We start from the raw sequence: 21,164 nt of genomic DNA, 5'->3' as shown, positions 1-21,164 counted from the left end.
CAAGAGATTTATGAACTGGGGTTCGAATAAGTGTCGGTTGAGTTCATCTAATATGTGGAAATCACTTCCCCAGTAAGGACCTCTGTGCTCTGTGGGGAAGAAACCCTATCCTCTCTGGACACAAGGTACCAACCCTCTCGGCATTATAATCCGTGCCCACTTCGTCCCCAGAGTCCTGTTATATCGCTGTTGAACAGGGATCTATCACGGCCACGCAGACGCAGGGAGGAGCTTGGCTTGTGTTTGAAAAGCCTAATTGGAAGACCTTTGCTGCTACACCTTTCTGGCATTTATTTAAGCTTCATCAACAACACAGGAAATAACCGGACTAATTAAGAGGGAAAACTTCCAAGTCAGTGTTTTGGAGATCAAATTCAGAAATCGCAGGATATACACTATTCTATTCGGCAAGAAGAAAATAAGTGTACCGTTATTAATAAATGAGCTAAGAACTTTGTGAAGTGTCTGCAGTCTCCTTGTGTCCAAGCTAACAATTGAAATATGTTTTTTTTCTTACAGTGCTCTTTCATTTTTTTTTTTTTTTGTTCCCAACCAAGACAACTTGTTAAGAAAGGCACAGCAGTTAATTATAAACTGTGATTTAAAAGGAAAAACAATATAGCCGTCAACACATTAGTCTGAATTGGTATATAACATATCGGTTACTACATTAATACTACTACTTCTATGCATGTCTCTACAGTAAGGACTCAGTATAGTATAGTATAGTAGTAGCAGTAGCATTTACACTAGTAATTTGAGTCAATGTCCTTCAGAGATTCAGTTATTGTTCATTAAACTAGACTAAAAGTCATCGATAAATTCAATATTTTTAGCGTTTGTTGACCATAGATTTTAATAGACTGATCCCAATTAAGACAGTATGGGTGTAAACATTTAACTCTGAATGGCCACTGGGCTGCACAGAAGAGAAGGCCAGAAACAACAAGCCACAAACACAGCTGAACGTGTAGAAGTGTGGGGAAAACTCTTCAGAAACCAGGAGACCAGTGAGATGCCATTTCTCTTCCTATACAATTTCTCAGTCTGTGGCTGTCTATCCTTTGTCACACAGATTTGCATGGGGCAGTTTGAGCCTCAACTAACTATGTTAGTCTGTGTCGAGTGCATTTTTGGCCACTGGAAAATGTTAGCTGCTGATCTTTGAAAGAAATGCAACTTAACACAAATGCCCCACGATTCTCAAAAAGGGACATCTGCCTGTCTTTGCCAATGGTTTGCTCTTTAAAGGGTGCAATATTTGCATCAAGGATTGTGACCCAGCCGACTCTACCCATGGAAAAGTGAAGGGAGAATAAAGGAAAAACACTCCTGTCATCGCCGGGGCCCAAGTGATTGCCTGTGGATCTTCAACTAAACCCAGGAACCCAAATTCTTCTTCTACTAGTGCCTTCCAAACACCTGAACTGATATAACTGAAAGCTCTCGGTATCATAAACAGTGGCAAAGAAAGCTCAACCTCTAGGTGTCATTCTGTAACGCGACCGCACAGCTGCCTAGGTGTCCACCACCAGAGAGGCTGAAATGGTTAAAGTCTGACCACTGAGGACTAAATCATTGTCAGCATCCTTCAGGCTTCACAGCTATACCTCAGAGTGAAAAATCAATTGTAACAGCCCGGGTTCCCAAGGCTTTCACAGATATCGATGTACTGGGAGCCGAGAACCCGAATCATTTATGGAAATCGGTGAAAGCACCGGTTCTTGGTGAGCAATCACAGCGCTCTGTTTCTTGGCTCTGCGAGGAGTGTGACAACCAAGGTGCCGTAGGAGAGGACATGCTGCGGTGAGCAGCGCTGAGAGAGAGGCCCCATTACTGATGGAGCATGCTTGATGGACAAGCACCTAATCTCTAGCCTCTCTTCCTTGAAAGTCAATGTAGGTTTAAATCTTTGCTTCATACTATTTTAATGAGAAGAACAAGATGCGGACTCCATCGCTTTCTCAGGCACATTATAAGACACACAAACACAACGATACTTCATTACAATTGATTTGATCGTGCATTTCTCTTTTTCGTTGTTTTTTTTTTTAGCTGTACTCATCAGCATAATTTATTGCATGTAAACCAAAAATTCAAACAGCTGTTTTAAGAACTTCCTTCAATGTGTACATTGTTGCGAGCAGCTCAGTATGTATTTATGACACACAAACCAATATTTAAAAATACATTTCAATAAACCGTCTTTCAGCAGATGTGGATTTCTTGTTTATCAGTGAAAAGAAATGAAAAGGGCACCTGTTTCAAGATCTAAAAAAACAAACAAATCGTTGCTTTCAGCAGATCACAGAAAACAATTAAAATCTTATTTTTTTTCTTATTTTCAAAGCTTTGCAATGCATTGCCGGTAGAGGTTTAAAAGTAAAAAGAGCAAGCTTCAGGGTTTCCACTAATTCAATATCTTAAATACCCATGCACCTCCAATAAATTCTTGACATATTTTATTAATACAAAAGGTTGATTTAGTTCAACTATAATAATCTGCTTTTTTTTTTTAATTGAGAAAACATTATTAAAATACAAAACTGAATAAATACATGAAATAAATAAAATGCAGAAAATAAAATGTCTTACAATGTCATAATCTTATCACATAATAAACCTTATCAACATCTGTGAACAGAATTCTGTAGCTGAGGTCATCTCTGCCAGCCACTCACTCACTATTGATTCACGGCCCGTGTGGCGATCATTCTTGCCCCCCCAGCCAACACTGGAACTTCAGAGGAACTGCAACTCAAATCAATGACTTCCTAGGTGCTGCGTTCACCTTATTTATTTTTTATTTAATTTCATTACATAAACCTAACTTACAGGCACCAATTATTTTGCAGAGGAGCTGTGAATGCGCGCTCTCAATCCTGAGGAAAGGAGTCAAGGTGTTGCCAAAGAGATTGGTACCAGGGATTCCAGAGAAATTGAGAATTAGGAGTATTTTTAACACCAATTACACACCCAGGCAACAGAAATGGTTCGTAGTTATTTTAATTTTACAGACCACATATCATTCCTTAGCTTACCTTTCTTTTCTTCTGGAGTCTTTTTGGCGAGAGACTTTTGGTACTGGTGGGAGACCCTGCGTAATGATTCCCATCCTCTTCATCGGTTTCCTGCAAACACGGCACATTTAAGAGTTGTCATCTTTCCTCCCTCTAAAACCCTTCACTGGGAGTATGCATTGATAAAACATGAACCTTAACTGTGAGGGAACACTAACTTCTAAGTCACAGATAAGTGAAAACGAAATCTGAGTGGGGAAGGGACTGCTCAGCCGAGGAAAGCTCAACTCGCAGGTTCATATGGAGTTGAATGGGCCATTTCCTTCCAGGAATAAAAAATGTTACATTAGAAAAGCAAGGTAGATAACTACCATTGCTCGGGAGATTTATAGAAAATGAATCACTACATAAATACACAGATAATGTTGCCTTTGTTTTATATTTCATGCAATGCATATAAGGTTTTGATATATTTTTTTATAAGCTTTTTTAATAAATGAAAACAGACATCTACAGCTAATATATCACTATCAGATGTGAAAGCCGGTTCATATGCACACCATAGCTAAGTTCTCAGCTTGACAGTTCAAGTTGCAATTGCACTATCAAAGCAATCACCCTTATGAAAACATACATCTCGTTACAATAACTTTGAAGAAATCAGTGGTTCATTGATAAAATATGCAAACAATAAAGGGCCCGTTCACTGTCTGTATGACATGACAGGCTATAGCCAGAGGGTTCGTTTTTAAAAATGTATAATACTGAACAAAGTACTAAGCAGACTTCAAACCTGATTAAAACATTGATCATCTGAGGTTTTGGAAAATCACCTACTCCATACTTAAGTAGATATGTACTGCAGGGAGTGTTACACCAATTTGATTTAAATAGCTTACCTTTTGTTTCAAAATGCTCTTCATTTCTTTATATCCTTGCTTGGCGTGGTTTTTAGCCTAGAAAATGAAATCAGTAGGTTTGACAATTTTATAGAAGACATTTGTTTATCTTTATTACAGAGAAAGAAAAATAATCCATTATCAAATATTCCAAGTATCAATACACCAGGTATGAATAAATTCTTCATCTAAACAACAACACTAAGCAACATAAAATGGACAGGAACCAAATGGTTACAACTTTTATTTAAAAGAAATATGATAGTTATTCAATTTACAAAAAATAAAAAACATGCTTCTAAAAATACTTGAAGTACTAATTATTTGGCCTGAGGTGTCAGTGTTTCAGCATCCTTCGATTCCATGGGAACAAGAAACCAATTAGGAGCAAGAACTGCTTTCCATTCACAGGATACACCTTACAAATAATAGTTTCAATCTCTTCATTTAGATAAAAAAGAAGCTTGACTTCACAGATGCAAAGACGTTGTTATAATTATATATATATATATATATATATATATATATATATATATATATATATATAAACAGTTAAAAGGAAGAAGGAAGTGGAGACTGAACAGAGGGAAACACTTACAAACTTGTAGACCGTTTTCACGGCTGGGCTTGCCTTGGTCACTGCGGTGTTAATAAAAGCGCCTCCTTTCTGTGAAGGAAAGATATAACATTTTATTCCAAAACAATACTGATAGAATGACATCACCTTCGTTTGGAATATAAACTAAAATGTTGCATTAAAAAGAATGGCTACATGTGACGATGCCATCTTTAAATTGTAGTTTAATATTTATTTATAGCAATATGCTATGCCAGTTGTAGAATACAACACAAGGTGTATGTTAAGTGATCTGCCAAAGCTGTCTCCCACTATTATTAGATACTTGTAGTGAAGAGGAGACATACAATAGCCATTAGAAAACAGCTTATTGAATGATGCAATAGTATAATAGCACGGATTTCTAAACTGTTTTGCAAAATTGATGATACCAGGACTAATAGGTATGAAAGAAACCGATGCGTGAGAAACAAGAGCTCTTTCAGTGAAGATTTTATTCTTCAAAATGTCCAGGAAAGACCTGAGTTTTGGAGGAGGTCTTGTCATGCTCTGAGAACCACGTGGCATCGAGACAAGTAAGGTGGGAGCCTCTCAGAAATGAATCTGTTTTTGGATGAACAACTGTATAGTACATTTTCATTTACTGTCTCACTTTGCTGTGAAGCAGATACATACACCACCCACGACACTAGAAAAGAATTCAAAAATATAGTTTATACCAGTGGTTCCCAACCCCTGCTCTGCTGGTTTTTGATTAATTTAACTTAATTTAAATTTAAATCAGCACCTTTTAAATTATTTAAACAGTAGGGGTTTGAAGTGAAATATAAAACTGTATAAGGAACTTATCTCATTAAGGAGCCAACTTTTTATCAGTTACACAGTTTAAAAAGTCAAATGTAAGCAAATTACTTCCATTAAAGGTTCAATTTAGTAATTGAGAGCTCGGTTGGAACAAAAACCAGCAGGGTAGGGGCTCCTCCAGGACTAGGGCTGAGAAACACTGCTTTAGATAAATTGGCATAACTACTCAACCGCTGATCTGGACTCAGAATATCCTGTATGATTTCTACATTCGTTAACATACACACACCTAATGGTTTTAACCTTGGCGTAACTGGAGTACTGGGTGGGGTCACATGTGCCCAGGTACTTCACCTTCTTAGATTTCCTCTGACATTTTCTCCAAAAAGAGCCAAAAGCGCCCCATGTTATGTTCCATACCTACTGGCTAAACCTCGCTCATGCCGTGACACCACTCCTCCGGCCTATCAAGGGTAATTGGTTTAGAACAGAAAAGCTTTTGGATCTAATGTCTGGATGCCAAATGGTTTAGCGAGAACGAGGTAGACCTAGTTCATCTCTTTGGAGTTTGCCGTCATCAGGCTTGAAGTTTAATGATCCTCTCTATGGCACTCCAGAGAGCAGATCCCTCTCACAACCGCTGAAAGACTCAGAGTTGGCGATTATTGAGTAATGGCTGTGTTTCCTGCCAAAACCGGTTAGAATCGGAGAAGACCAGCTGCCACATCAAATCACTGCTGTCTGGATGCCTATAGTTGTCTTATTAACAGACTTATAGCATTTGCTTCTGTTTTCTTTCCCCCCTCTGTTGTATTCCTTCCATTATTGTAATGGCGATAAAACTAAGTATTCTGGATCTGGTTAATTCCATGTTAAAAAAACAAGGAATTTAACGGTTAAGAAAGGTGTGACTTAATTTAACTAAACACTCCATCTGAAATATCTGAAGAATTCCACGTAAGTAAGCAGCCACGCCAGTTATCTGACTACATTATATCTCGAGGAAGCTTGTGCTGCTCTGATTTCTCTCAGGAATGAGAGGATACTCTGCACCTCGTACAGTCGCTGCTGCTCTAAGTAACAGCCGAGGAATGTTATGCAGAACACCTTCATTCTGGAACAGATTAACGAAACACCGCTGGTAATTAAAGAGCAGACAACTTAAAAACATGTTTTTATTTCCATTACAAGTTTCTGCTCGGCCTTAAAAGTCAGAATTACAATAATATATGACTGCATAAACAAATCACTAAATGAATATTTAATCCCCTTAATGCTTTAGTTACTGATTAAAATGGTATAGTAGAAAATCGGTCAGTTTATAATATAGATATTTAAAGACTGATGGTGTGAACCTCAGCTTAAATCCTCTTACCTTTACTGTCTGCATCCACTGTTGGTAAGACCGAGAATTACCTATAAGGATAAACACAAACTATTTAAAAGGTAGAAGTTCATTACTAGTTATACTGGTAGTAACTGGAGCCTCTTATTTCTGACACCTACTGTCTAACTTACTAATACCTATTTTTGAACAGGCTTCAGATTGACCAAGGAAATGATAAATACAAATGTGTATTTCAGCACAATTCAGAAACAAAATATATTACAATACAGAAAGTAAGTATACTGAGAATTTCCTAGACCTTCAGTTATGTATAAATACAGATATATCATATCATATTTGCTAAAGAGTTGTGCAACAGATTTCACAAAAAATACACCAAAGAGATGCATCCGTACATCAGTAGGGAATATTTTCTTAAAATAAAGATAAATCATGCTACTCACTTCCACAAAAACCACCTTCCGTGATTTCCTCCTCAAACACATCTGTGAAGCCCCTTCCCGCGTTTAACTTGGCTAGTCTGCCATCAATGAACTAAAGACATAAATCACAGTTCAGGGTACATGACAAAAATATTGTTTAATTCTACCTGCTCCAGACGTCCTCAGAAATTATAAAGAGTTGGGAATCTTAAAATTAAGAACAGCTGGGCCATTAACATTATGGGCCAGCATGTAGCACGTCAAGTGTTGGGAAATGTAATTTCCTCCTTTGTCACACACAAGGCATAAAACATCCAATAAAACTCACTGAGATTACCTGCTTTATTGTTCACATTGGAATGAGACAGAACAAGCTCAAATAATTAAATTTAGATTGAAAATAATACATGTACATATATAATTATAGAATATATGATTTTTATAATATTTCAAAATAAATATAAATGTCAGCTCTTAAAGAAACACAACCATGTCTGTGTATGTTTTTGTTACTATTTTCTGCCTGATCTAAACATCATAAAAAGTACAATTTGCATTGTTTTTTTTTTTGCAAGGTTTTGGTGTGTATACTAGATAAATAGAAAATCGTGTGCAGTGTAGCTCATCCCTGGAGTCTTTGTTTCTAATCTGGGTGAGATGAAAGTAACTCTATATATATATATATATATACCACTGGAATGAGTGATGATATTTAATGTAGACAGAGTTCAGGAAATGTCAGCCTACTCCAATTAAAATATATAATCACCCAAAATGATCACCTCACTGAAGTCTAACTTATCTGCACCTCAGTATTCAGAAAACATTTATTGAAATGTCCAAATAAAACATGACACATATACATTCAGTGAACAAAAAAAAAAAAAAAAATGCTTAGAAGATAAGACATTTCCCCAAGGCTGTTAAAAATAATCGTAATAATATCCCGGCGAGACATTAAAACAAAGGATTTGCCTGAAATTACTAACACTATAGTATATGCAAAGGCTCTGTAGCCACACTTTAAAACACGGCACACTATGGTTGCTTTATAATTGCAAAAATACAAGTAGGATTAATTACAGGTTTAAAAAGTTGGTTTGCAGTTCTATTTTAGGTTTGTGTTTTAAAGCACCAAACTGCACAGTGTGTATGTTAGCAGATCAACACACACATTTATCACCCCAAATATTACATTTTGATCTCACAATATTAGTGCAGGAGTGGTAAGTGTCACACACGGTAATGAAACACGCTAGCACTGTCGGGTGGGTAGCTCGTGTCAGGCTGTGGAGATGCTGAGATGCATCAAACCTTATTGCAGGGAAGTCTTGTAGCAGAAGCACCAAAATGGATGAAAATGGGGGGTGAAAAAAAGCAGGTTGTCATAGACATGCATTTTCTGCTCTCTCTTGGCAGGTATCCTATTTATTTGAAACAGGCCCGCTTCCAAATGGATTTGGTTCATGGTCAGAGCACTGCAACATCACTGGACTCTATCACTGCAGTTACGAGCAGATAAAAGGCATTCAAAGCTACTGCAGAGTTGAAAAAAAAAATGTCTTTGAACTGCTGGTCACTATCTCGTGTGGGAAAGTTATGAATTTGTTCCGTGTCAGAATCAAAAGCTTGATTAATTGTTCCCCTCGACACACTGGAGAAAACTTATCAGGGGCTAATTGAGGCACTCAATTGTAGCTGTCAATAAAAAGAAAGGAAATTCACTAAATGCAGAGTTTGCCAAGAGCGAGCATTAACTGTTTACATTTCTTAATCAAAAGTAGTTGCTGAGGTAACATTTTTCTGTAGGTACTGGCTTAAGAACAGTAAAAAACTTGACAGGGATGTCTTGTAGTTAATGGTTCAGACGGCTCCTTTCCATTTTTATGTCATGACAAACTAATCTGCTCTATGGTTCGTTTTAGGAGTATTAGACTCTGCCTCTGTTCTGTTCTGTTAACCATGAAACACTCTGTTTATCAAATCCCCCCACATTTCTTTTTAGTGGAAGTCTATAATTAGACTAGGGAACCTCAAGTGATGGTAATGTAAAAATAATTTGAAAACATCAAATGCAAGGAAAGTGATTTAGTTTCCAATGAGTAATGAAGTCCTGAAATATAAAGTTTCTCAGTCAGAAATTAATTTAATTCACGCATCTGGACAGATTTCCATTTTCCTTCATAACTCCACAGAAAAAAAGACACTTATTTGCACTATTTTCAATGAAATATCTGTCATTGAATGTCTCAATAGTTAAAATTTTTAACTCACTTTGCAATAGACAAAATAAGCCGATCATTCTTGTCTGAGGGTTTCACATTCAGGCTTTTATAAAATTGAGCTTGGGATGCTGGAAATGCCAGATATTATGTTTCTCTCTACAGCACAAGCACAGGCAGAAAAAAAGATGATACAAGCACTGTACCTGTTTGAAAAGCTGAAGATTCACAGCCATTTCAAGGAAACTTCTCATCGTACTGGATCGATGGTTCACAAAACTTTCCTCACAGAAGGTGATTGGCTCTCCCTAATGGAGGAAAAAAACAAAGAAAATGTACACAGAGGGGAATAATAAACATCTGAATTAGTCCTGCTTATGCCATTATTAAAAAAGAAAAAACACGTTAATACTTTTTCTGATTAACTCATTCCCTGACCTCCTCATATACAGCATTAAAACTTGCCATTCTACTATATAATTGACAAATATAAGAATCGCAACGGGATAAATCCACGCCTTTTAACAATACATTTTCTACACTTATCCATTAATCTTATGTCTTGACAGCGTTGTGTTCGTAACATGCTTTTTTCCCCCCCCCTCAGTAAAAATCTGTAGTTTTACCCTTTCCTTTGGCACTGCTGTCTATAACGAGCTCAGAGATTACAGTCTGGGTCCTGAACTCGCTTTCACAGACAGCGTCTTATTTGATTGTTTCAGACGAGAACTCAATGTGCTTCCCAGCTCACAGTGAATGCGATTAACTTACAGAAATAGAACACAACCTGGTTTTAAATGATTTTAAATTGAAATGATTCTGGAATGCCTTTCAGGGAAGTGCTGGGCTGGAAAACTGATAATTTTGAACCAAGAATCTAATTTGATATTCCGTATGTTACTTAAATCTCCTACATCTATAGTCATTATACCATACCAAATCTTTATCCTAACTTATTCTACATTTAAAATATACAGCGCCTTCCTTTTGTTACATATATGGTATTGTCACAATCCTATTTGTGTAAGTTGAGAATGGAGGTGAATTAGGCAGCAGTACTGGTACGGCCGTTACCAGTCAGTATATACTTTCTAATCACGTAGCCTGGCACGCTGGAAAATGAATTTTTGATTAAACACTCGATGAAAATGTATTACTTTGATATGTTGAAGCAGCAGGGTGGCAATACAGGATTTCTATTCTTCTCTGGGGGAAACGCTGTTTAGTATGTTTGAGGTTTAGATGACAGAAAATGCTGAGATATATACAGGTCGGTGTCAGTTTTGGCTTAAGAAGATTCCATTATATGAAGGTAATCACTAAAATTTGGGGGATTTTATTTTCATACCTCATCTATTTACAGGATGGGGGTCAAGACTGTCAGGTTGCCTATATATGGTAACCACTTAAAGCATAAAGGCAGTATTTCTTAGAAATCATTGAAGGTTAAATCAAATATTCACAATTGTTTTACAAAGACAATTCTTATTGAAATCAGCTAAAACAAACATTCCGGCCACAAAACATTAGACATTTCTAAACAAGAGGAAGATTTTAGGTAAAGATAATAGAAAATATCACAGGAAATAGAATACAAAACCTGAATACATCTTTAACTTAAACCTAACTACTGAACAGGAAACTGCTTCCCAAATCTAAAAAATACTGTAAAGGGTTAAAATCCAACTTCGTTAAAGTAATCACAATAATTGGCGCAATTAGATCGAAAAAGTATCGATTTCTAATATCCTCCAGTTCATTTCCAATCATAAAAACTGACACAAATTAAAGTCAAAGCCCGGGTACGTCTGTTTACAGAAGATGCAGATACATCAATTATGTAGCCCTGTATTCCGGGCCTACGCAGCCCAATTATTTTCTAAACTTGAAACGAAGACTCTCCCAGATATGACAATACACTCTTTCCATTGCTGTGTATTGTGTGTGAAATTGTGAAGCAGTTTACAAGAGATATTTTAAAAGTTTGTGGTGGAGGGGGGGGCAGAACAAAAACAAACAAACAAACAAAAACCAACACAGCACTGGGTGGCTGAGTAGATCTTGAAAGACACGTGAAGCCTTTTCATCATCTGACTTTCTATAGTAGTTTTATACCAGTTCAGACTAACCCAAGCACTGTTCACTGGCATTCCTATACGAAACACGTCGAGTCACTTACTGGTTTGTCTGGGGTGGCAATTACTGCACAGGCAATCAAATAAGACTCATTAGCAGAATGGTCAACATTAGTAGTATGCAATATTCATTCAGATATGCTTTTGTGTTTAAATTAATTTGTAGGATCTAGTTCCCTATCAATTTGTAAAACTGTTTTAGGTTCAGTCTGGATGGAGGTGTGTGCATATAAAAAAAACACTACTTACTACTTAAGACAATATTATATTATATTGAAAGGTTAATTGAACTTTACTTGTCTGTGGGCACTCGCACTGCTGCAGAACGTACCCCTGCATTGGTCTACTGTATTGTGAGTAATTGATTAATTAAGCTGTTATTATTTTGTTAAACGGAGAGGGAATTAATCCAGTCTTACGGGCTTGTATCTCAAGGCATCTCGGTAGGATCCGAACAGTGCGGCTTGGGCCCGGAGGAAGGCCCTGGCGACACCGCTGCCTGTTGCCGTCGACTGCTTCTTCAGTTTACTTTTGAGCGAGGAGACCTGCGTGACGGAGAGAAGAAGTTAAATTAACACCTCTGAAATTGGAAGAGAGAGAGACAGACCCGATCGGGGTGTGAACCGTCACATTTGCAGGTCAGCCAAAAAAGCCTTCCTCCTTCCTGATAGCTTATCTGTTGTGCTGTGGAGAGCACCTGCTGGTCTGTTAATTGAGAAGAAAGCAGGGGGGTGATAGTGGAGTGCTAATGCAGAGTGCTTTGTGCACCCTCTCAAGGCCTCTTGACATAAATAAGCTTTAATTATTTTCTCCCCGGTTTGTTGGCCATTTTTCGACAGGTTTACTGCAGGAGGAGAGCATGTGCCAACTTGCTTTGGGCTGATAAAAGATGTACCCTGCCGAACGATGAGGGACCTTTTCTTCACAGACACTCAGGTACTTCTTACCACCTTTTCCCAAGTGTTCGCCACATGAGTAGGATCAGGCACTTTGAAATTTCAAGAAATAATCCACATCATTATGTTTTTTTTTTCCTCTCTCTCTGTATAAATGGCCTCACAATCATGAACAAATCATGCACATCCCAGGTTGAAATTTAAGAAATCTAAGTCTGTGTGAATTTGGATACAATTGGCCATTTAGTGATTAATGTGCTATGAGTTCTTTTTAATAAAAAAAAAACAACACAAAACAAAAGTACATCCAGAACTGCAAGATCCATAAAAACACATGGATGGTCTCAGTTTGATTACATTATTCACAGTACAATACATATAACAGATATGATACTGCTGCGCCCATACAAATGTAAATAAAATGCCTGAAACAGCTTCATTTAACATAATTGAACTGAAATATTTATCTGATATCCAGTTAGTCTGTTCTGCACGTTTTCCAGATTTACTCACTGATTTAATAAATCCTCAAAAGCTTCCAGAAGAGGGTTTAGCAATTCTAAATTTACAAATGTAATCTGCATATTTCACAGAGCACTAACTGTGTTTAAGCTCATCTAAAATGTCAACATTACTCATATTTAATGATCAAATTAATGTATTCATTTTTTGCACCAAATCATGAAGTGTCTTTTTTTCTTATTCACAGGAACTATTCATTCTGAGAGAAGAAACTGAAAAAAAAACGTGGCAGTCTAGGAAATATGAAACCATAAATCAATACATTATATACAGATGTGTGTATTTATGTAATTATATGTATTGATTGCTAATATTTGTTCTTTAAATCTACTTGCAACATTGCATTTCAAAATAAACTTGTTGTTACATTTGCATTTTATAAAAAACAAATCTAAATAATATTAGTTTTGATAATGGCACATTCATCTTGTCTTGCCTGTAATAATGGTAATTGAACTGTCACACTAATTAAGTATTATACTTTTAATAATGCTAATGAGAACTGAACCAGGCATCAGAGAGAAGCTTAGCTCTACAGGTGATAAACCTATTTGGCAGTGACATTTTTTGGTGTAAAGTCACAGTAGCTATGATCTGATCAAAGAGAGAGACCCCCATTGGGTCCAATTATAACCATAGTATTGTAGAGAAATCATTGAGTTATGATATTCATAATCTATGCAGAAAGGCTTTTCCAGTATAGGTCTGTTCCCCATAGCTGTGATCTGTTCAATTTACATCAAGGGAAGATCGCGCCAGAGAAAGGTCTGCAGTCCGATTCGTTTAGCCCATGGAGGGCACGCTCCCCGGCTCATTAAAGTCTATTCCATTAACTCCGGTACACGGCTCGGAGTGCGCGAGGTAAAGTGTGCGGGTCAAGGGTCACACAGAAAACAGATCTCTATTTAACTCGCCAGCTGGAGATAATAATTAACAGGTGCATGTCTGCCTTCTTTAATGTTACTATAAGGCAAGTCTAATCATAATGTATAGACATATAACTATACTATCACTTTATACAATAGTTTTAATATAAAAATGTATATATTGATTTAAATGTGTTATTATTTATTTTTTAATCTAGCAAAAACTAGAGTAGTGGATGCTTTTTAGAGTAGGTAAGAGTTATTGGCCTGAAAGTATTCAATATACATGCCTATATAAATTCTTCTAGAAAAAAAAACCCCTGAAAAACACAGGTTACATAACATCCCCCAACCAATATTCTGTCACAAAGATACGCGAATCTGTGCTGTAACATGGTTACAGAGCGCAGAGTCACACACTCGCTGCCATATTCCCACTTGCCATATACTTCAATATGAAATTGAAAAACATTGCGTGGTGCTGGAAACGTTTCACAAGACTCTGAGGCCAGCCTCTGCCCATCCTCCTATAAAACATTTCTACTGCGCATGTGCGAGAATGAGCAGATGAGAGACAGAGAGAAGAGAAAAATCTGTACTAGATTTGCAGTGTTTCAATTTACTTTGAGAATAGATTTGTTTAGGATATCACATTAATTAGAAGCATAATTAGGAGACTGTTGGAAATGGGACCTGGAAGAATCGTCGAAATAACCAGCAAACAGTATAGTGCAGAGAGAAAGGCAGGGAGAGAATTGGATAAATCCTCAACTAGCTTCTCAGCCAGGCAGCCCTACATCATAACCCTGTGAGCTGCACTGTAACATCCTGATACTAAGGCCAGAATGCCTCTTTTGGTTGTGTTCAACCCCATGACTCCCCATGATGCCCCACCTCCAATCCACTAAAACACAGACACACTTTTTAATGTAACACAACCCAATTTTGTCATTAGCACATTATATTCATTGCTACTAAAAAACAACTATGAGAATTAATGCATTAAATATCCGGAACATTAGAAAGAAAGTGTACACTTTTTTTTTTTTTTTTAAGTGAGATAAAAGAGTAACATACTTTGTGACCTTAGCCCAACATGGTGAGCAATGGAAATCTTTGACTATCAATATCCCAGTTGAATAAACAATAAAATGGTAAAAAACAAAGCAAAACCCAGCTTTTCTGCATAATCCATCCGCCTATTCAATAAGTGGTTGCTTTTCCCCCCCAATATTAAAATAGCACTTCCACGTGATAACTCACAATTGTGTGCTCATCTGACAATCAAGATATGTTTCTTGGCAATATATATTTTAAAAGGTTCTGTAGAGAGATGGGAGACCTTTGGGACTTAATGAAAGAACTACAAAGAGAAAAGTTATCTTTAAAATGTCAGTATTCTTTTGATGTGCTGTATTGTGAAACGCACACAAGCACACACACATCGAGTTGCTTAATTGTATGTATTGAAGAAAAAAAGATATATAGATATAGATATATAGATATAGATATATATATATATATATATAGATATATATATATATATATATATATACACACACACACACACACACACACACAATGGCAGATACAATGGTCACGTATATTCAACTTACATTATTAACAAAAGTGAAAGGAAAATAAAATACAAATTATCCATTAGACCGCTACAAAAATAAATACAAAATTACTTAGTCTTAAGGTACACGACAAAAACATGTTCTGACACTCCTACGATTCTTTGAGAACCTGACAGGTATAACATTTGGCAAGATCCACATGCATGTTAAGCAATTAGTGTAAAACAACCTTAAAATTGGAAGCTTTTTATTGAAATGAAAACAAAAAACAAAGCCACCGAAAGTGGTACAACATAAGGGAATCCAAATTGCTATAAGGTTCTTCAATAAGCAACTGACATTCTGCTATTTTTAGATTCTGTCTCCAGTCAAAATCCATTGAATAATTGTCTATAATTCAATATCCACATTTGACCAATCATCAGTAACAACAAATATAGAGCTCTGAAGCTTCCGTATTACAGTCAAGAATTAGAATTAAAAATATCCTAGTGACGCATGCTTTAATCCTAATCTTCAAAATCCATCTGTTTCTTCCAGGTCTGAAATATGCCGGATATTTGTAGTGGTGGTAAAAGGTGCTGGACAGATATGACTCGAAGCAAATGGCAGCGTAGCCAGAGAACAAGCACAGAAACCCAGTACAGCTTGGCAGGGAGTTCCTCCATAGTAATTGTGAGAATGGCTGTTTTTATACAGATCAATCATAGGACCTCGTCTATAGGACCACCTGAACGTGGTGGTGGTTTTCGAATGTGTACAAATTTGGACCACAGCCGCTCTGTGAACCGCACATTTATCATGTGTCATGGGCCAGGTCTGAAGCCAAGAATCCAGTCTGGGAACGTAAATAAATTAAATGCCTGTGCTATCTAAGGATGGTGTTTTTATTAGTAAAGTAATGTATTGGGAGAGTGAGGACATTGCCTGGCTCATGGTTTGAATCGTAATAAATGTATATGACATGGCAATTTCCACTTGCTCGCCTACGACCTCAAGTGGCATACTGGCCTCCATTGGTGATCAGAGATTATTGCATTTCAATGGTAACTTATATATATATATATATATATATGTGAAAACGTTCAAAAGCACAGAGCAAAAGTGGAATTACTAATGCATTTTTAAAAGTGTGCAAAAGAAAACACTTGTTTTATTTATATACTGATACCTTAAGTGTATCACACTGGGTGAGCACTGTAACCCAACCAGGTGCTGAAAACTACGTACAGGAGGTTTGCATGGATGTGTGTGTGTTTGTGGGGAGCTATATAGAAAGCTAGAAATAACAGAACATCCTCCAGGGCCTTTGAATTCTCATAAGTTGAGCTGCTCTCTGAGGCAGAACCGCCGTGTTCAATACAATAAAAAGGGGGGCACTTATACATATACTGTATATAAACAGACACATTAGCTTTAACCATTTAAACAAATGTAACTACATTTCTAATTGTCTGTCCTTTTAGAGTGGGGTCTGCTTTACCTTGCTATAATTAAACACAGCAAGATAATCTACTTAAACCACAAGGGTTTACGTCAAAAAGTAATACCAATTTACAGTATGGCACAATTCTTCTGGTTTGCGTCCGAAAGGATCTGATATTTAACAAGTTAATGCATTCATATTCAATTACTCTATCACAAAAATCAGTCAAAAAATAAATACTAATAAACATTCAAACAGCTTAAGAGAATTACAAATCCAAGTACTTACATTAATATATTCTTATACTACTTTAACATTTAGGCAAGCAAAGAAAAAAAGCTAAGGGGAATGGCCTTATTTAAAATAACTGCTCTCAAAAAACAAGCCAATCAAGCGATGGTGTTTTGGTATTTGAAGTACTACAGTTCTTTCTTGAGAAAATAAGGCAGCCAAAACCAATTTCCAGTGGTTGAATTCTGAACGCTTCTAAATGTTGGACAAACTGTGATCAGTAAGTACATTTTATTTTTTCATACACCAGGATAATCGGAGTTGACCAGAAAGCAGCAAAATTGTCAGAAAATAGTGTGAAATAAGTATTCTAAAGATGTTTTGTCTTCTTTTTCATTCCTACCAAAGTCACAATACTTGTATGAAGTAAATATACTAGTAGATTCAACAGTGCTGAATTATAGGTACAAGATTAAGTACCGGACAAAAGCATTTCCACAGAGAGATCACACAGTTTCTTTCTGTAACAACTTTGCAGCCAAACAATGTTATATCAATTAATTATATCAACTAATTTCTCGATATTTCTTTCTTGAACATTTGTATTATAAAACATCACAGTAATACAGGTTACACATGCATTTTTTATGTAGTCACTAAAAAACAAAAACAATATTTAACAAAAATATTTAATAACTTAAATTACATGTTAAAAATATGTACTGCTGCCTGGATTTAGATCTGACACTATATTTTTCATTCAAGATCATTTTAACAGCTCTGCGATCTTTGCAAATCACTTTTAGCATAAATATTGATGTTGGGAAAATACGCTTTTGTAACTAAGAAATTAGAATGAAATCATCTGTTTTAAATCAAACAGTTGGCAATGTTAACCTGGTGGTTTTTGAATAGCAGTCTAACTGGTGATAGATACATATTTTTATGAACTAATTTGAAGTATTTAAACTATGTCCTCTCAAATACAAATGGCAGAGTTTCAGTGCATGTCTTGTTTTTTATATTAGCACAAGAACAAATATCTTTCACTTCATCTGTAGAAAAAGATCAAACAAGCTTAACATCACCGACTGGAAAAAAATACTAAAAACATAGAAACGTCACACAATCATACGGACAGTAGATTTGTTGTTGAGGCAGAAAAAATAAATCAGCGATCAGTTCAAAAGCTGTCTGAAGACATTCAAATTACCTGACCTGTTTGACATTCTTTGAAGGGATAAGACATCGATTTCAAGTTGCGTTAAAACTCTAATTAAACGTTAAACAACTACTTAAAATATAAAATGTTATTTTTTTGTGCGTTTCATAATACATTTGTTTATTTATAACATATGTTTTATGTCCCTGAAACGGTGCTAATAATTTCTGCAGATAAATGCACCGTACACCCTCCCCTGCACATGAAAGTAACTGAGTGTTATGCCATAAAAGACGTGATGGTTAAAATTATATTCTGCATTGAATGAATGCAGAAAAACGTATTAATGTTTCTGTCTCTCTCATTACAGAATTAAAAAAATAAAATAATAATAATCCAAAAACATTAATTTCACCGCTACATATTCACTAATATGACAGATTCATTTCTGAACTGAAACATATGTTAGCAGCGATGTATACAAAACTGCCTGACATTTTAGACTTCTTTCATTTAATTATACAGAAGTTTTCCGTAAGGTCATTAAAAACGTATACTAACCTGAACTCTAACTTGCCCCATTTCACATTTGGAAATAAATTTGGAGCATAATCTTTGGGTTTTCAGTTTTAAATAACATCTACACAAGATTATGTTAAGCTGTTTTACACATATATAATACATATTTAACTACTACAGTGAGAAGCTGATACATTTAACAAAAAATGAAATTATTCAATTTCTTGTATAAACATTTTTTTATATAAACATCAAGGTTACATGCATAACTCAAATCCAAAGAAAATATTACCATATAACTATTTTGTTTTATGAGTAAGACAGTAAACTTATCAATAACGAACGGTACATAAAGATAGTCTAATTAATAAATTGTAAACAATTATCAGAAAACAAGGAAGGCCAAATGAATGTGACCCATTATTAGCTTTTGCATGGCTTTAACATTTTGATCTAATGTTATGAAATACGATTGGTTGGATGTTTCAAAGAAAATATAAATAAAAAATATTTTAAAGTAGAATCCAGTCCTGACTATGTTTTACCCTAAACTTAATATTTCACAATTTGATGTAGAAATCATTTTTAAAACAACAAATATAATAATGTTGTTCAGGACTGTGTATGGTTACCCTTCCTTTATAGTCTATGTTTCTTAGATTTTTTTAGTGCGTTCTCTATTCATACTGTATCTGATATTCTACACAAAAAATAACTAAGGACTTCCTGATTCTGGGTTGGTTCGTCTCTTGATGTAAACCAACTGTGTGGAACTCGATTTTGAAATGGCGTGAATATTTTTTTTTCTTTTATTTGCCATATGGTATTTAACTACAACTTTTTTTGTAGTTTACCTGAGCTCTTATGCAGTCTCATTTAAATAAATAGTTTCTTCAGTATGATATCCAAACGTTATATTTCATGCAATGAAATCATTTTTCAACTGTGAGAACTTGTTTATTATAAAGTTATAGACTTATCACATCCATATTGTTCTTACTCTTCAGTTTAATTTCAGAATGTGAACATTTTCATTCAAAAGCAAAATATGACAAGAATAATATTGTCTAGATCCGAAATCTTTAACCGTCCAGTGTGGTTTGACCAGGCTTTTCCGGATAGTTTTTCAGATAAAGGCAATCACATGGTTAAGCAGCGACACATTTCTTACAGAAACACAATCAACAGTGAACAAACTCCATTTAATCTTATGGTTTTAATTACAGAAGGTTTCAAAAATTATTTTTAAAAGATTGCCACATCCTTCTTAAGCTCATACCAATTATTCTCCCTATTTGCAAATCTGTAGGATTTTACAGAACGGAACTGCTACTGGCGTGGTAGCATTTCTAATAGTCAATAAATCTAAAATATTATGTGTGAATTTCGGAAAAATGGCCATTAAGCCGAGGACAACACAGAACACAGCATAGGGTCTTGCATGAAAAAGGGGCAAGTAATTCAGGACAACTGTGACCCCTAACCCCTCTGAAAGCAGGGCCAGTGGTCAAACTATCACAATAATAGAGTCCACATGGAACCAAAGCCTCCTAACCTATAATTAGACATCTCTCCAAAGGTTTGCCTTAAATCAATATGGGCACAAGTTCTTTGTTTGAAAACATTAGAAGAAATTTTGCTGTAGGCCCTTTTTATTTTTATAGCTCTACAAAATTATTCTATGTTCTGGTTAATAATACACATTTAAGAACATGCTTAGCTTTTCGGTTATATCTCTGGCTATTTCTAATATCTCTGTCCTAAAAAAAATAAAGAAACAAAACTGTTCAAACTGTAAGTGTTATTTATACATCCTATTTTCCAGAGGTTCAGAATGGTGGTTATTAAAGGGCAGGTTTTAGGAAAATGTATGAGTAGCTTGTTATTTAACATCAATATTATTTATGTTAGAATAAATAGTTTTTTTGTATCCTCATAAATGTGTGGGTTTGTGTGTGTGAATTATATATATTACAGACACACACACACAAAAAAAATATTGTTTATTTGTTTCCTCAAACTATATTGTCTGTTACTCCATAATTATGCTCTACTGTATTTCTATAAAACTCCATTGTCTCATAAAAACAGTGTAATGAAAAGCATGTTCACGTGTTGCGCATCACCTCGATTTATGAACGCTCTTTGAAAAGTAAAAAGAAAGCTCAGATTCCTTTCAATTAATAAACTAGTCAATTAACATTTTTGGCTTTTCCCATTTAATTTCCCTAAAGGTGTGCTACCCAAAAAGGCAGTTGCTGTAATAAATACATTATCATATGTGACATTCGTGTTTTAGGTTGAGTAATTTAATATGAAATGCAGAATATGTTCTATCATTAGTCAGTGAAAAATAGCAATGCAAGATCAAAGACAACACAGAGCTGCCACTTAATTTATCAGACTATGTAGACAAAAGATTTTTCCCCTGTCATTTTCAAAAGACCTAACTCCCTTTTATGACAAACTCAGTTTGCAATTTAATTTAGAACGAGAATCCCGAGTAAGAAGACATGGTAGAGCAAATACAATCGG

At 35.6% G+C, this 21,164-nt stretch overlaps 1 protein-coding gene across 2 annotated transcripts in view; it reads right to left on the bottom strand.

The window, feature by feature from the left end:
• Positions 1-21,164, bottom strand: part of dennd1b (DENN/MADD domain containing 1B) — a 90,118-nt gene that overhangs the window by 12,050 nt on the left and 56,904 nt on the right. For both annotated transcript variants that reach the window (XM_066692506.1, XM_066692507.1), the window contains 7 exons: positions 11,847-11,972; positions 9,499-9,600; positions 7,092-7,182; positions 6,676-6,716; positions 4,518-4,586; positions 3,920-3,976; positions 3,042-3,131 (listed from right to left, as the gene is read on the bottom strand). In XM_066692506.1, the coding sequence (XP_066548603.1) occupies positions 3,042-3,131; positions 3,920-3,976; positions 4,518-4,586; positions 6,676-6,716; positions 7,092-7,182; positions 9,499-9,600; positions 11,847-11,972 (576 nt within the window). The remainder of the gene's footprint in view (positions 1-3,041; positions 3,132-3,919; positions 3,977-4,517; positions 4,587-6,675; positions 6,717-7,091; positions 7,183-9,498; positions 9,601-11,846; positions 11,973-21,164) is intronic.

Source organism: Amia ocellicauda, chromosome 19 (assembly GCF_036373705.1).
Source record: "Amia ocellicauda isolate fAmiCal2 chromosome 19, fAmiCal2.hap1, whole genome shotgun sequence".
Classification (NCBI taxonomy): domain Eukaryota; kingdom Metazoa; phylum Chordata; class Actinopteri; order Amiiformes; family Amiidae; genus Amia; species Amia ocellicauda.
The sequence above is the reverse complement of the archived record's forward strand: the minus strand, read 5'-3'. Positions and strand labels throughout refer to the sequence as shown.